Consider the following 18,121-nt stretch of genomic DNA (forward strand, 5'->3'; position numbering starts at 1 on the left):
TCCCCACAAGCCCCATTCTGTCCTTGCGCCTGGCTTCTGCATCTCCAGATACCCTCCCACTTCACCCTCCCACAGTCAGTCTGTCCTCAGCAAAATCCCCTGTGTCGCTGCCCCCTCCTCTTCGAGACGCCTCGCCTTCTTGCGCTTTCTGAAGACTGGCTCCCCTCAGGACATGCGTCCCCTGCTGTCCTCTCAAGTGGGGCTGGCTCTGCTCCCACAGTCCTCACACCACTGGGCTGAGAGGATTGACAGAGGGCGTGCATGTCTCTCTTACTGTTCCTTACCACTCCCAGACCTTCTCCTTCTCTCCTTCCCAAGAACACCAAGCTCTGGCCCACCTTGAGTCAGCTCCCATCACCCATTATGGAGTCTGCAACAGTGGGGCACTCCCTGCCATTTCTCCATGGTTTCAGTTCCTGCTGTTTAAAGTCTTGACACTTTACACACACACCATCATTTTAACACCGTGACTGAGTTTTATGAGCTGTCTCCTCCAGTGGTCTTACCTTAGTCGTCATTAGCCTACTGAGCCTACATGTCTCATGATCAATAAATGCAAACTCTCCATAATCTAAGCATCACACATCACAGTCTCTGACTACTAGCTCAAAACATTATCTCTCCCTCAAATGCCCCAGCTCTGTCAATCTTCTGCCCACCCCCACGACTTCCAACTCACCAACCGAACCACTGCTTTTGTTTTTGGATAGGCTCTATTTTTAGAGCAGTTTTAGGTTCACAGCAATACTGAACAGGAGGTACAGAGTGTTACCACATACCCCCTGCCCCCACACATGCATAGCCTCCCCCACCAGAATGGGGCGCTTGTTACAACTGATGAACCCGCACTGACACATCAGTATCAGCTGAGTCCATACTTCAAATCAAGGCTCACTCCGTCTTTACACATTTTGTGAATTTGGACAAATGTATAATGACAGGGATCTACCATTGTGGTATCATGCAGAGTAGTTTCACTGCCCTAAAAATCCCCTGCTCCACTATTCATCCTTCCCACTCCTCAACCCCTGGCAACTATGATTTTTTTTGTGTGGCTCAACTAGTAAAGAATCTGCCTGCAATGAGGGGGCCCTGGGTTCAATCCCTGGTTGGAAAGGTCCCCAGGAGAATGGAATGGCTACCCACTCCAGTGTTCTGGCCTGGGGAATTCCATGGACTGTACGGTCCATGGGGTCACCAAGAGTCGGACACGACTGAGCGACTTTCCCTTTCACTATCTCCACAGTTTCACCTTTTCCAGGATGTCATAGAGTTGGAATCACACAGCATTTTGTGGCCTTTTCAGACTGGCTTCTTTCACTTAGTTGCATGCATTTAAGGCTCCCCCATGTCTTTTCCTGGCTTGATAGCCCATTTATTTTTAGCACTGAATATTATTCCACTGTCTGGATGTACAAAAGTTTACTTATCCATTCACCTACTGAATGACATCTTGGTTGCTTCTAAGTTTGGACATTTATAAATATTCGTATGCAAGTTTCTGTGTAGACATAGCTTTTGACTCCTTGGGCAAATACCAAGGCTTGTGATTGTTGCAGCATGGTAAAAGTAGGTTTCATTTTGGAAGAAATCATCAACTTTATGTATAAATGGAAGTCCTGTCTCCCTTCATGCTAGCCACAATTCATGGACTATCATAATCTCCCCTGACTTCTTGTGAAAGTGAAAGTGAAGTTGCTCAGTCGTGTCCGACTCTTTGCAACTCCGTGGACTGTAGCCTACCAGGCTCCTCTGTCCATTGGATTTTCCAGGCAATATTACTGGAGTGGATTGCCATTTGTAGTTTTTGGCAAAAAATAAAATCTTGGCAAAATCTAATTGTCCGCCTACTCATGCTGGCATCCGGGGAGGTGAATGTGGTTACAAAGAGTCAACCACACTAGCTGGTCTCATCTTAAAATTTTATTTATCTGTTTCTGGCTGTGCTGGGTCTTCACTGCTGTGTGGGGTGTTTTCCTCCAGCACAGCAAGCCAGGGCTGCTCTCTAGTTATGGTGCATGGGCTTCTCATTGAAATGGCTCCTCTTGTGGAGCACGGGCTCTAGAACATGCAGGCTTCAGTACGTGCAGCACGTGGGCTCATTCGTTGTAGTTTCCAGCAAGTTTTCTAACTTTCTCTGTGGAATGTGGGATCTTCCCAGACCAGGGATTGAACTGGCAGGTGGATTCTTTTACCACTGAGCCACCAGGTAAGTCCCTAGCTGGTCTCATTTTCAATTTCTAACCATGACTCTCAAATGGGCTTTTATTTGTTCTTTAGCAAATAATATCCTGTCTCCCTAATCTATTCACTCTTTAATTGACCTAAAGTCTATTTCAGACCTATTTCAGCCTATTTCCCCTCAAACTTCCAGCATCTTCTCCCCAATTCTTACTCTCAGCTGATAATTTTTCTTCCTATTTCACTAGAAAAAAAAAAAAACTAAAGCAATACAAAGAAAATGTCTACAGAGCCCAACACCAGTGCATCCTACTACTATCCTCACCCAAATATTTGACATTCCCTCCCACTATAGATAAAACGTATGTGATTCAAGTTCATTCCTCTCTTTATATACTACATCCAATCTTCTGTCATATATGCTGTTGAATTATGGGATTCATATAATGATATACCGATATCATGGAGAAGACAATGGCAACCCACTCCAGTACTCTTGCCTGGAAAATCCCATGGACAGAGGAGCCTGGTGGGCTGCAGTCCATGGGGTCGTGAAGAGTCAGACATAACTGAGAGACTTCACTTTCACTCTTCACTTTCATGCACTGGAGAAGGAAATGGCAACCCACTCCAGTGTTCTTGCCTGGAGAATCCCAGGGATGGGGGAGCCTGCTGTCTATGGGGTCACACAGAGTTGGACATGAATGAAGTGACTTAGCAGCAGCAGCATACTGATATCATATATAATGATCAACATAATTATCTACTGGACAATTCCCGTCAACCTACAAAATATTGTGGTTTCTCCCATAAGGAGAAGGAGGGAAAGTAGGGAGGAAAGGAGGAAGTCAAGGAGACAGGAAGGGAAGAACAGTGAGAAAAAAGAGGAAGCTTCTGTTTTTACCCCCACTTCTCAAACCAGCTACTTTCTGTGCCCTCCTGTGTAACAAAACTCCTCAAAAGGGCTGCCTATAATAACACAGATGTGTGTGGGGTGGGTGTGCTTAGTCGCTCAGTCATGGCCAACTCTTTGCGTTCGCATGTGCTGTAGCCCACCAGGATCCACTGTCCATGGGGATTCTCCAGGTGAAAATACTGAAGTGGGTTGCCATGCCTTCCTCCAGGGGATCTTCCCAACCCAGGGATCAAACCCAGGTCTCCCACATTGCAGGCAGATACTTTACCATCTGAGCCACCAGGGAAGCCCAGGAACACTGGAATGGGTAGCCTATTCCTTCTGCGTGGGATCTTCCTGACCCAGAAATCAAACCGGGGTCTCCTGCATTGCAGGTGGATTCTTTACCAGCTGAGCTACCAGGGAAGCCCCAGTAATATAGATAGAAATCTTCAAATCTCTCTCTTTCCCTTTCCTGATCCTCACCAGTTATACCCTTCACTCAAAACTGCTCCCATCAAGAAGACCAATGCCTCCAAGTTGCTATATCCAATGATCAATTCTCCATCCTCTTCTTATTATATTTGGGGGAAATAATACTACCAGTTTTATAAGGTGATCATTTAATGAAACACTAAAGTATTTAGGAAACTTTTACTGTAATTATATCTTAAAAACAGCCTATATGTCAAAAGCAGAAAACCTCCCAGGTTTACAGCATGTACATGTTGACTTATCTCCATCTGCATTTCAGTTGGAGCTCTCGGTAAACACTGCTTCCTCATAATTGGGTCTCTGACAGGAAGAGACAGGGCCATGGATTCAAGACCCACACTCTTTTTTATGCATGCTTCAATGCCATTCTCCCAAATCATCCCACCCTCTCCCTCTTTTTAAATTTAATTTCTAAGGTCTCCATGGGAGAATGAGTGTTGATTATCCTGTATGGTGTGCATGTCTCCACAGCATCAATCTGAGAGATTCATTTAACTTTTGACCAATCAGAATAATGAGCTTCTGTCCGTCTCCTGATTTAAGTTTACCCATAACTTTGAAAAAGTTTGAGAGTTGGCATTTTTAACCAAAGTCAAACAAAATAATAATTTCCTAAAATTGGTGTTGTCAAAACAATAGCTTCAGCACCGAACATTCGAGGTCTCAGAACACCACATTACATCATTCTGGTTCACCCCTCTCCATGTTTAAGCCAGAGATTCATCTCAATAACAAGTGAGTTTGTGGAATTTATGGGCCAAAGGGAAAAGAAAAAAATTCTGGGCCAATAAAAAAAAATCAAAGAATCTCTATTAATATCTCTGCTGAGCAGAACACAAAAAATAATGGCAGATGAATTCTCTAAAAACTGTTCAGTACGTTGACCAAATAAAACACTCTGAGCCAGTAATTTTAGGTTGAAAGCTGGAAAAAACTTGCTGGCAATATTTTGTTCCTAGAAAGAAAACTTGTAAATCTTCAAACCAGTGTAAGAGCACCTAACTGACCATCTTATTTGTCATATTAATAAATATATCTAAGCTACGGGTTCAAGAGTAAATAATCCATATTTGTAAACAACATCCTTGTCTACATAGATAATTCCAAAGAATATACAAAGCATGAGTAAGTGACTTCAGCCAGGTCATAGGATATAAGGTTAACATATAAAAATGAATCATATTTCTATATACAATAATGAGTGAGTAGACATCATTTTTAAAATATTTCCAATAGCTAAAAAATTGAAATACTTATACATAAGTCTTACAAAACATATGTAGACTCTACAGGCTGAAAGTTATAAAACACTAATGTAAGAAATCAAAGAAGACCTAAATAATGGAGAGATATAACATGTTCATGGTTTGGAAGATTCAACACAATTAGGATGTAAGTTCTCCCCAAACTATCTATAGATTTAACATAATTCCAATAAAATTCATAGCTGAACTTCTTAAAGACAGGAACAAGCTTATTAAAAAATGAATATGAAAAAGAATGGCAAAGTTGGAGGATTCATAGTACCTCATCTAAAGACTTAATGTAAAGCTACAAAAACAAAGATAGTTGCTATTAGTGAAAAACAGATAAAGAGATCAAAGAAACAGAACAGAAAGCACAGAATTAAACCCATACAAATGGGGTTAACAATTTTTGACAGCTGTACAAATCAATATCATGGAGTAAGAATAATATTTCAACAAATGAGGCTGGAACAAATGAAGATCCATGTGCTATAAAAGGAACCTTGACCTGTGTATTATACCTTATGTAAAAGTTAATACAAAATGGCTCATAGACCTAAATATAAAACCTCCAGATGTAGAAGGCTCAGGTTTGGAAAAAGCAAAGGAGCTGGAGATTAAACTGCCAACATTCATTGGATCACAGAGAAAGCAAAGGAATTCCAGAAAAAACATCTATTTCTGTGTCACTGACTATGCTGAAGTCTTTGACCAGGTGGATCACAACAAACTGAAAAATTATGAAAGAGATGGGAATATCAGACCACCTTTCCTGTCTTCTGAGAAAACTATATGTGGGTCAAGAAACAACAGGAACAACTGGACATGGAACAATGAACCAGTTCAAAATTGGGAAAGGAGTATGACAAGGCTGTACCCTGTCACCCTGCTTGTTTAACTTATATGTAGAGTACATTGCGTGAAATGCAGGGCGGGGTGAATCACAAGCTGGAATCAAGGTTGCCAGGAGAAATATCAACAACCTCAGCTATGCAGATGATGCCACTCTAGTGGCAGAAAGTGAAGAAGAACTAAAGAGCCTCTTGATGAGGATGAAAGAGGAGAGTGAAAAAGCTGCCCTTTAAACTAAACATCCAAAAAACTAAGATCATGCCATCTGGTCCCATCACTTCATAGCAAATAAAAGCAGAAAAAATGGAAATAGTGACAGATTTTATTTTCTTGGGCTCCAAAATCACTGTGGATACTGACTGCAGCCATGACATTAAAAGACACTTGCTCCTTAGAAGGAAAGCTATGACTAACCTAAACAGCATATTAAAAAGCAAAGACATCACATTGCCAACAAAGGTCCATATAATCAAAGCTATGGCTTTTCCAATAGACATGTACAGATGTGAGAGTTGGACAATAAAGAAAGCTGAACATCGAAGAATTGATGTTTTTGAATTGTGGTATTAAAAAAAACTCTTGAATGTCCCTTGGACAGCAAGGAGATCAAACCAGTCAATCCTAAAGGAAATCAACCCTGAATATTCACTGGAAGGACTGTTGCTGAAGTTGAAGCTAAAATATTTTGGCCACCTGATGCAAAGAGCTGACTCACTGGAAAAGACCCTGATGATGGGAAAGATAGGCAAAAGGAGAAGGGGGTGGCAGAGGAGAGATGGTTAGATAGCATCACCAACTCAATGGACATGAATTTGAGCAAACTCCAGGGGATAGTTTGCTCCAAAGATGGAGAAGCTCTATACAGTCAACAAAAATAAGACCAGGAGCTGACTGTGGCTCAGATCATGAACTCCTTATTGCCAAATTCTGACTGAAATTGAAGAAAGTAGGGAAAACCACTAGACCATTCAGGTATGACCTAAATCAAATCCCTTATGATTATACAGTGGAAGTGAGAAATAGATTTAAGGGCCTAGATCTGATAGATAGAGTGTCTGATGAACTACGGACGAAGGTTCATGACATTGCACAGGAGACAGGGATCAAGACCATCCCCATGGAAAAGAAATGCAAAAAAGCAAAACGGCTGCCTGAGGAGGCCTTACAAATAGCTGTGAAAGGAAGAGAAGTGGAAAGCAAAGGAGAAAAGGAAAGATATAAGCATCTGAATGCAGAGTTCCAAAGAATAGCAAGAAGAGATAAGAAAGCCTTCCTCAGTGATCAATGCAAAGAAATAGAGGAAATCAACAGAATGGGAAAGACTAGAGATCTCTTCAAGGAAATTAGATATACCAAGGGAATATTTCATGCAAAGATGGGCACAATAAAGGACAGAAATGGTATGGACCTAACAGAAGCAGAAGATATTAAGAAGAGGTGGCAGGAATATACAGAAGAACTGTACAAAAAGGATCTTCATGACCAAGATAATCATGATGGTGTGATCACTCACCTAGAGCCAGACATCCTGGAATGTGAAGTCAAGTGGGCCTTAGAAAGCACCACTACAAACAAAGCTAGTGGAGGTGATGGAATTCCAGTGGAGCTATTTCAAATCCTGAAAGATGATGCTGTGAAAGTGCTGCACTCAATATGCCAACAAATTTGGAAAACTCAGCAGTGGCCACAGGACTGGAAAAGGTCAGTTTTCACTACAATCCCAAAGAAAGGCAATGCCAAAGAATGCTCAAACTACCACACAATTGCACTCATCTCACATGCTAGTAAAGTAATGCTCAAAATTCTCCAAGCCAGGCTTCAGCAATAACATGAACCACGAACTTCCAGATGTGCAAGCTGGTTTTTGAAAAGGCAGAGGAACCAGAGATCAAATTGCCAACATCTGCTGGATCATCGAAAAAGCAAGAGAGTTCCAGAAAAACATCTATTTCTGCTTTATTGACTATGCCAAAGCCTTTGACTGTGTGGATCACAATAAACTGTGGAAAATTCTGAGAGAGATGGGAATACCAGACCACCTGACCTGCCTCTTGAGAAATCTGTATGCAGGTCAGGAAGCAACAATTAGAACTGGACATGGAAGAACAGACTGGTTCCAAATAGGACAAGGAGTACATCAGGGCTGTAGATTGTCACCCTCCTCATTTAATTTATATGCAGAATACATCATGAGAAACACTGGACTGGAAGAAACACAAGCTGGAATCAAGACTGCCGGGAGAAATATCAATAATCTCAGATATGCAGATGACACCACCCTTATGGCAGAAAGTGAAGAGGAACTAAAAAGCCTCTTGAGGAAAGTAGAAGTGGAGAGTGAAAAAGCTAGTTTAAAGCTCAACATTCAGAAAATGAAGATCATGGCATCTGGTCCCAGCACTTCATGGGAAATAGATGGGGAAACAGTGTAAACAGTGTCAGACTTTATTTTTTGGGCTCCAAAATCACTGCAGATGGTGACTGCAGCCATGAAATTAAAAGACGCTTACTCCTTGGAAGGAAAGTTATGACCAACCTAGATAGCATATTCAAAAGCAGAGATATTACTTTGCCAACAAAGGTCTATCTAGTCAAGGCTATGGTTTTTCCAGTGGTCATGTATGGATGTGAGAGCTGGACTGTGAAGAAAGCTGAGTGCCGAAGAATTGATGCTTTTGAACTGGAGAAGACTCTTGAGAGTCTCTTGGACTGCAAGGAGATCCAACCAGTCCATTCTGAAGATCATTCCTGGGATTTCTTTGGAAGGAATGATGCTAAAGCTGAAACTCCAGTACTTTGGCCACCTCATACAAAGAGTTGACTCATTGGAAAAGACTCTGATGCTGGGAGGGATTGGGGGCAGGAGGAGAAGGGGACGACCGAGGATGAGATGGCTAGATGGCATCACCAACTTGATGGACGTGAGTTTGAGTGAACTCTGGGAGTTGGTGATGGATAGGGAGGCCTGGCGTGCTGTGATTCATGGGGTCGCAAAGAGTAGGACACAACTGAGTGACTGAACTGACTGACAGGGGATAGTGGACAGAGGAGCCTGGTGTGTCCATGGGGTCACAAAGAGTGGGACACTACTTAGCGACTGAACAATAACAACAATCAAGTTAAATGTATAGTTATCATATACTCAGCAATTCCACACCTATATATTTACCCTGAGAAACTAAAATTTTATCTTCATACAAGAACTTATACATTAATATTTATAGAAGCTTTATTCATAACTGCCAAAAATGTGAACAACCAACTCCTTCAATGAGTGAACAGATAAACAAAGTGATACATGCATGCAGTAGATATGAAATAAAAAGAAATGAACTATTAATACACACAACACTATGGATGAATCTCAAAGGAATTATACTGAGTGAAAGTAGCCAGTCTCTAAAGATTACATACTGTATGATTCCACTTATACAACACTCTGGGCAAGGCAGGACTCCAGGGCCGCTTCGCCCCAGGCCCAGCACAGCTACAGCTCATGGTCCCAAGAAACACTGCACTTGGAGCAGCTTCAGAATGGTGAACCTGGACAAACTGACTCTTGTGCTAACTCTTTGCCCATCACGAGCTAGGAATGGCTGTCCCTTGTTTCTCTCTTTAAGAACAGACCTGAGTATGCCCTAGCAGGAGATTAAGTAATGAAGATGTGCATACAGCAGTTCACTGAAACAGATGGCAACGTCTACACTGATATAACCTACACTGCTGGCTTTCTGGGTATCATCAAGATTAACAAGACCAGAGAGAATTTCCATCTGACTATGACACCAAGGGTCACTTAGTTGGTTCACTGTATTACTCCTAGAGAAGCCAAATATAAGTTGTACAAAATGAGAAAAAGTTTTATGGGTACAAAAAAAGATACCTCATTTGGTAAGCCATGATGATGATACTATCCACAAGCTGAAAAACATGATTCAGACTGATCTGCGGACAAGCAAGACTACAGATTTAATCAAGTTTAATACTGTGAACCTGTGTGTGATAACTGGAGGTGTTACCCTGGGAAGGGTTGGTATAATCACCAGAGATGAAAAGAAGAAATTCAGAGTACCTTTTTAATGTATGGATTATATATGAGTGAGAGAAGAAGAATCAAAGGTTTCTCAAGCATTTTGTGTTCACCACTACATAAGCCAGTCTTGCTTCCAATCCAGTAATTAAAAACCATAAAAAAGCAAGAGGTCAAGAGTTTGAAATCGATGGTGAAATTAAGGTGCTAATTAATTAAAATGGCCATTTAATTTTTTATTTATTTTATTTGTGTTATTTACTGTTAACTATACTAAGCATTTTACATTGTTTTGGTATTGATTCCCCCAATCATTAAATGATATGATAGTATTACAAATTAAAAATTGAGATACAGAAGAGTTACATGGCTTGTTGTATTTCCCACAACTGACAGCAAAGGTCCATCTAGTCAAGGCTATGGTTTTTCCAGTGGCCATGTATGGATGTGAGAGTTGGACTGTGAAGAAAGCTGAGCACTGAAGAATTAATGCTTTTGAACTGTGGTGTTGGAGAAGACTCTTGAGAGTCCCTTGGACTGCAAGGAGATCCAACCAGTCCATTCTAAAGGAGATCAGCCCTGGGATTTCTTTGGAAGGAATGATGCTAAAGCTGAAACTCTAGTACTTTGGCCACCTCATGCGAAGAGCTGACTCATTGGAAAAGACTCTGATGCTGAGAGGGATTGGGGGCAGGAGGAGAAGGGGGCGACTGAGGATGAGATGGCTGGATGGCCTCACCAACTCGATGGACGTGGGTTTGGGTAAATTCCGGGAGTTGGTGATGGACAGGGAGGCCTGGCGTGCTGCAATTCATGGGATCGCAAAGAGTCAGACATGACTGAGCAACTGAACTGAACTAAACTGAACTGAACTGACAAGTAGTTTAAAAAAAAAAAAAAAAACAGGAAAAGAAAAGAAATTCAAACTCCAGGCCTTTCTGACTTCAAAACCTGTGCGCTCATCTAGTACACTACAGAATCTGTTGAGTATTCAGGTATCCATATCCCAGCTCACCCTTTATTTCTCCAAATTAATTGAGTGTCAGCCCCAATTAAGCCTCTAGTTTTTAGTGTGCTAAGAAGGGAACATGCTGCCCACCAAGAGGCGACATGGTGAGAGGGAAGAGGACAGGACTGGGGTCAGACTGATCTGTCCTGAATCTTGGCTCCTCACTTACGTCGCTATGTCATCTTAGACAAGTACGCTGCTCCAACAGATTCAACAAGCGTTTACTCAGTGCCTGCCATGTTCCAGGGAATGTTCTAGGCTCTAATGATATATCTGTGAACAAAACAGCAAAGATTCCTGCCCTCAAGAAGCTTATATTCTAATGAAATATATGGACAATAAATATAATAAATAACATGTATAGATGTCATATAGTCATAAGTATTGTGAAGAAAAAAAAGGAAAGGGTGAATGCAAATGGAAAAGAGTTACAATGTTTTTAAAAGATACTCAAGGAAGTCTTCTGAGAAAGTGACATTTGAGCAAAGACTTGAAGAAGTTGAGAAATCTGTCCATGCAGATACCTGGGGAGAGAGCATTACAAGAAGAGGATAACCAGTACAAAGGTCTAGTCCACGTCAAGTGTGTTTGAAGAACAGCAGGGGGGTGGGGTGGCTCAAATAGACTGAGGGAGAGAGAGAACCACAGCAAAGCAGTGAGAGAATGGAGAGGCTAGGCAACGTATGTCCTTACAGGACGGTATAAGAAGTCCGCTTTTACTCTGAGGGGATGGAGAGCCATGGGAGGGTTTGAGCAGACCAGTGCCATGAACTGACTGCTTTTTCTAAATATCTTTCTGACTGATGTATGGAAACTAGACCACAGAAGACCAGGACAGAATTAAGGAGGTCAGGTAAGAGTCTCTTGGTTAGTCTAAGCAAAAGCTGATGGTTTAGATCAATATATATTTAGAAGGTATTGCTGGTGGGATCTGCTACTAAATTGTATGTCAGGTTTAAGAGGAAGGGAGGAACCAAGGATAAATTCAAGATTTTTTTGTCCTTGACAACTGATAGGTTGGGAAATATTAGTAAGGCAGAGAAGACTAGGTCCAGAGTTAGTTTCATTGACTCTGAAATGCCTATTTGGCATTCAAGTGGAAATACCAGATGTCAATTGGATATATGACTCAAGTTCAGGAGAGAAGGCTGAGCTAAAGATATAAAATTTAAACTCATCAGCACATAGATAGTATCTAATGATCTTAGATAGGATCACTAAGGCAATGAGTGTAAAAAGACAGGAGAATTCAAAGGACTGGGCACATCTATAGGACATTCTAAAACTAAGACATCAGGGACATGAGAATTAACCAACAAAGATGCAAAAAGTACTCATTCAGGAAGAAAAAACACAGAACAGTATGTTATGCTGGAAGCCAAGTGAAGAATGTATATCAAGGAAGAGGAAGTGATCAGCTATGTCAAAGCACCTAACAGGTCATGTAAGATGAGGACTGAGAACCAACCACTGGGTTTAGCAACCTGAAAGCCATGTGTGACCTTGACAAGAACAGTCTCAGTGGAAGCAGTGGACAGAGTGTGAAAGTTTTGCTGAACAGGGTAGGAAGAACAGGGTAAGAAATATGTCAGGAGGGCAACTATCAGCGTACACAGGTCTAATGAGTTTTTCTACAAAATGGAACAGAAAACTAGAGTAGGAATTGGTGAGGGAAGTGGAGTCAAGAGGAGTTTCTTATTAAGACAAGAAAACAGCAACATGTTTGCATACTAAGGCAGCAGAGAAAGGGAGAGATTAACAATGCAGAGAGGAATGGAGAGCAGTACAAGGGACTGATATTAGGAGGAGGAGCTGGCCTTAGACAGGAGCACGGGCAGTCCACCCAGAGTAAGGAGAGGGAAAAGAGCCCACAAGCACAGATGTATAAAAGCAGGCGATGGGGATGATGTGAGCATGTGGAGCTTCTCTCCTGATGAGTTCTATTCTCCAAGTTAACAGGAAACTAGGAGAGGGAGGAGGCTGGACAGCAGGGCAGGAGAGGCCTGAAATGCTTGCTTGGGACGGGAGCACTGAGGACTACCTGAGGTTGGAGGGGGTGAGCTCTCCACCCACATTCACTGCGCAGAGGCGGGGGCAGCGCAGCGGAGAGTCAGACTCAACCAAAGTCAGGCTTTAAGCCAGCGATGAGAACAAAACAACAGGAGGGCAAGAGAACTGATGGGTGCAAGGATGATAATAAAGACTGCCCGCAAAACAGAAGCTCTGCAAGGGGGCAGATAGGGACCTGACGGGGGTGAGAACCAGTGAAATCATGGTATGGTCCATGGCTTGTAGGTTCGGTGAAATCAAAGGATTACTAGAATTGGGGTTCCAGACGGAGAAAGCTGGACATATAGGAGGTAGTGGTCAGAGAGAAGGGGACCTAAAGTTGGGGTCACGGAGGAGCTTCAGTCATTGGGAATAACTAAGAGAATGAATGGCTGAATTGGCACTGAGAATAACACCACTAAAGAACATGTCATCCTGGAAATGCGAGGGCAGGGTAATGGGAGGGACATCTTGGATACCGAAACCACCAAGAACAGCAGTAGCTGGGGGAGTGACAGTGAGACAGGAGGTAAAATCTTCAAGGCAAGCGAGAGAGCAATCAGAGAGATGAGTGACCAGTATAAGGAAAAGTGGGTTCAGCCTGTTAATTTCTCTCTCTGAGTCTCGGTTTTCTCACTCATGAGTTGGAAATGCTGACAGTCCTTCTAACATGAGTATTTTGGAAGGACTGAGTACGGTGATACAGGGAGAACACCTGTCACCCAGTGGACCTGGCAGACTTCAGCATGCCGGGATACGGAAGTACTTAAAAGGGCACCTGTGAAGTCTTAGGAATATCCAGCATCTCTCCGACTAAAGGTAAAAAGTGTGGCTGAAAGGCTCACTGAGCTCAGGACTACCCCACCTTTCATAATCATCATAATTCCCCGGATGTGCACGCATGGCGCTCCCTCTCTGTGGGAGGCTGCGCCTGGCATGACCCTCCCGCCTGCAGCTGTCCACACCCATGTCATCCCCATCTTCCTAGCAGGCTGGTTTCGTCTCTTCCACCCACATGCAGGCACGAGGTGCACTGCCTTCCAGACTGTCCAATACAGAAGGCAAAAAGCAAACGAACTGTTTTGGCTGCCCTGGTGTTTCTCCCTGTTTTTTATGGCCCAGTTAGTAGAAGAGCCCAGGGAAGTGAAAGTCTCTAATGAAATGGTACCTTCCAACCTGAACTGCACTGAACCCAGAAATGCACAGAGGCTCTAAGACAGCACAGTCTCAGTCGCCCGTGACAGTCTGCTGGAGCAGTCATCTTTCTACCCAGCATTTCCCAAACACCCTTCTTATCCCTAGTGAAAGTGAAGTCGCTCAGTTGTGTCCGACTCTTTGCAACCCGTGGACTGTAGCCCACCAAGCTCCTCCGTCCATGGGATTCTCCAGGCAAGAATACTGGAGTGGGTTGCCATTTCCTTCTCCAGGGGATCTTCCTGACCCAGGGATCGAACTCAGGTCTCCCACATTGCAGGCAGACGCTTTATCCTCTGCACCACCAGGGAAGCCCTTAAATACAAGAATCCAAGTACTAACATCAAAGATTTCAAGGGAGGAAAGGAAGCCAGGTTGAAAGACGAAGAGGGAGGAGGCAGGAGAAGCGGGGCGAAAGGGGTGGCCTTACAGACGTCCCCTGCCACCTACAGATGCCCAGGCGTTATGGGACTGTTCCCTGGGCCTCCAGAGAAGAGAAGACTGGAACTCGGCCCTACCAGAAATCAGACCAGGCCAGAACCAGAATTCGAGTTCTCTGCCAAGAGGAGGTGGTCAGTCTCCAATCCTCAGCTCAGGCTGAGGGCCCTTCGACCAGATTCCTGCATCCAGGACCGGGGGACTGAAAAAACAGGGAAGGATAGGAAGGGTTAAGGAGAGGAAAGAGAGAGGGAAGGGGAGAGAGGTCTTATCCCTAAATTGTATATGAAAATGAAGAGCAGCCACTCTTGTAGGGACACAGCTTCTTGATCCCCGTCCTTTTCTTAGCTAACAGTCACTTGCTTCTTTCTCTAACACAAAAGGATGTTTTGATGCAGCGCTGCTGCAGGGAGAAACAAGTCATTAATTTGGAAAAATGGTGGCATTTCTAGTTTGCCAGGCTCCCGTCTGTTTGCTGAGGAATCCAGGTTCTGGAAAGGCAAAACCACACTCCTGTTTACCAACTACCATTCATCACTCTCAGGGCTTTTGACATTGATTAACACTGAAAGTGGCATTTGGCTCTGCGCTGCTTTCATATAGACTCATTTCAACTAAGAAACCAATAAGAAATCCTACAGGGGAAAATATTTGGGGGCAGGAGTGGTTTGCGAGTGACATGAAACATTCTTCTGTCCAGCATTTTGGATCATTATCTGGAACTGAAGTAGTGTGTTTTAAGGAGAGAGAGAAATTGGCACGTCACAAGGAAAGGCAGTCAGCCTCTCAAGATAATTCAGAAAGGGGTGCCTCGGGAGGAGAAGAGAGAAACCCAGAGGCAATTCATTAAACAACAACAAAAAAAAGAGGTCAAGGTCTGAAAATGATTATTCAACAGGCAAGTAATTTAATGTGCCATGATTTGCTGTACAAAAGGATCTGTGTTTAGGAAAGGATATTGTTAGATTTAAATTACATTTGGTTTTTAAATTTATAAGCAGATTTTCCAGCACATTAAAAGAAAGCACACCTGTGTACATTTTTTCCCCTCCAAATTTAGTATATCAGCCGTATCTTTCCAGCAAACTTCCTGCGTAGAACAGTTACCACCACAGATTGGTGGTAAATGAGTAAAGTGATATTCCCATCAGCCTTAAAAGTGCATCTCCTCATGACTCCCCCCTCAGAGCAGGCAAGGGGAATTGCTGCTTTCAAAGAGCCCAGGGTGGGCTTTGGCAGGCATCAGAATCACTCAGAGAACAAGGTTAAAAGGTTAACCTTTTAAGATTAAAAGACAGGTTAAAGACAGCTTCCTGGGTCTCATCCCCAGGAATTCTGAGTCTGTAAGTCTGCAGCGGGGCCTGCGAATCACAGTTCTAGCACACCCAAGGTACTCTGATGCAGGTGGCCGTGGAACACAGCCTGACAAATCCTGGCTTAGAGAAGATGTCCTCTAGACTACTGTAGCAAGAGAGACAGCCCTGCCTTCTGGTTCCAGCACATTCCCTGGTTCCAGAGTGCTCTATTAAGCTCACTTGGTGGACAGTTGCTGATCGACACTGTTGAGCTAGGCAAGCCCATCTGTGGAGTTCGGTGTGACACACCCCTGATTTCTCTTTATTCTGTTAGAACGATTACAGGAAGTTATCTATGCAATGCAAGGATTTTGTGGTGGGCGTGCTGGACCTATGCCGAGACACAGAAGAGGTGGAAGCGATTTTAAATGGTGATGTGAACTTCCAAGTCTGGTCCGACCACCACCGTCCGAGTCTGAGCCGGATCAAACTCGCCATTAAGTATGAAGTCAAGAAGGTAAGCTTCCCCACCTCTCCTGGCCTTCCTATCTCCAGGGTTGCTGGCCGACCTTTGTGCTCACACATATTTTGTTCCCACAAGAGGAGGGTGACAATAGCAATTACCCGACCCACCTCTAGACAGGGTCTAGACACCTCCAGCCTTGCAGGACTGCTCAGAGCTCCCTCCTTCACCCCTGGCCCATCAGGAGAGAGAGATGGTGATAGTCATTCTATGAACAGGCTTTGAGCCTAGAGAATAAGAGAGGGGATTTTCAGCCTCCAAACTACTGGCGAGGACCGGGTTACAGTGAATGCTGCATCAGCTAGCAGGCCAAGTCCCAGGTTTTCATGAAAAAACATACCACTCAGTTCTTTCAACAGCACTTATTGAGCTTTCCCTGTGTGCCTGGGGACTTGTGTAGAAAATGTCTTAGTGCAGAGGCTTTGCGGGACCCATGGTTCTGGGTGGCTGAGAGGAATTTCACTCTCAAGGCTTATAAAAGGCTTTAATAGGAAGCATGATTAGACTTCCAAAAGAGTAAGTCCTACCTCCTCAATCAACCTCAAGGTGTCTTTAATGGCCACTGGCACCCAGGAGCCCTCACACCCACAGTGGCTGGTCAGACCGAGGTCCTAAGGAGCAAGGCTCAATCATAGTTCCACTCTGGATGTATTCTGGATTTTGTAGAATCTTTTATATTAGATGACATCATTCATCCTGATGAAAACCGCAGAGCTCCAAAGATCCATGTGCTTTAGTACCAGTTGCGCTTTCCAAAGAAGCAAATGGCTGATCAGTCTTTAAGGGTTGTTTTTTTCCCATCTATTTTACAGGGTGACTACTGGGGGTATTCCCAATACCACCAGATTGGCTTCTTGGCATTTTTCTTCTTGTTTGCTTATCTTAATTTGTGTGGGGTGAACCATTCTTCAACAACAGTATATGGTATTCATCTAGAGAGAACTTCTAAGTATGATAAAAATCTTCCTGTCCTTTTAATAATAATCACAAATTCTAGGAAAAATGCTAGGAAAAAATCTCTTTTTTCAAAGACTGTGAGTCCTGAAGATAAAATTGATAAACCATGGGAAAGGTAGCCTTAGATAAATATTCAAAAGCATAGAGCTATGGGAGGGGAAGAGTCGGGCTGCAGTTTCAAGTATGTACAACCCTGCTGACCAAGTGTAGGGGGACTCACATCTTAGCTTATCTCAAGGGCTCGCCAAGACTGTTCACCAAAGTACAGCAAGCAAGCGTTTCCCAAAGGTGCTGAGATATTCACAGTCTTGGAGTTCAGAGACACCCTGCTGTAGACTGCTTGTTATGGTGATAACAAGCCTTGAGTTTCTAGCATTTCCTTTCTTCTCCAAGCTGTGGTATTATCCTGTCTTCTACCACAGAATGAAAGGGGAAGATGTATGTGACACCCCAAAGAAAAGGAGATGCTTGATATTTGTAGATTAACGTTCACAGTTTGGGCTCTTCACAAACAATCCCAACAGCCCAGGAAATGCAAGCATTCACCATATTTCTGAAACATAAATTCAAACCTCTTAGCAAACCAGTCACTGAGGGTGAATCCTTCAGCTAGTCCAGAGTATGGCCACCACTTCAGAGCCTATAATGTTCCTCCTCATTGTCAGCTATCAAGTACAAAATGGCCCTGGTGATGAATGAGAAGAAAAAGTGAAACACTATAAACGGGACAGTTTTGTTCAGAATAAAAAGGTTTTGTGAGGGAGATTATTTATTCTAGTAATATCAGGAGAGTCATAGAGGTCTCAAGAAACACCTATCATGAATGTCAAGAGTCTACTGCAATCCATAGGTAGGGAGACGATAAATAAAATGACCTGCATAAAATGTCAACCTTGCTCCCTTCAAAAATCTCCAATAGGTAAATTCTCTCAAATCACATATGCCATCATGCTACC

The 18,121-nt window shown here is 43.2% G+C and overlaps 1 protein-coding gene across 3 annotated transcripts in view; it reads left to right on the top strand.

Moving 5' to 3' along the window:
- The window catches only part of TRPC7 (transient receptor potential cation channel subfamily C member 7), a 148,854-nt gene that overhangs the window by 31,740 nt on the left and 98,993 nt on the right, over positions 1-18,121 (top strand). The window contains exon 3 of one of the 3 annotated variants that reach the window (XM_005682964.2): positions 16,020-16,202. The exons of the other annotated variants lie outside the window; for them this stretch is intronic. Coding sequence (XP_005683021.2) covers positions 16,020-16,202 — 183 coding nt within the window. The remainder of the gene's footprint in view (positions 1-16,019; positions 16,203-18,121) is intronic. 3 annotated transcript variants of the gene reach the window in all.

This window comes from Capra hircus, chromosome 7 (assembly GCF_001704415.2).
Source record: "Capra hircus breed San Clemente chromosome 7, ASM170441v1, whole genome shotgun sequence".
Taxonomy (NCBI): Eukaryota; Metazoa; Chordata; class Mammalia; order Artiodactyla; family Bovidae; genus Capra; species Capra hircus.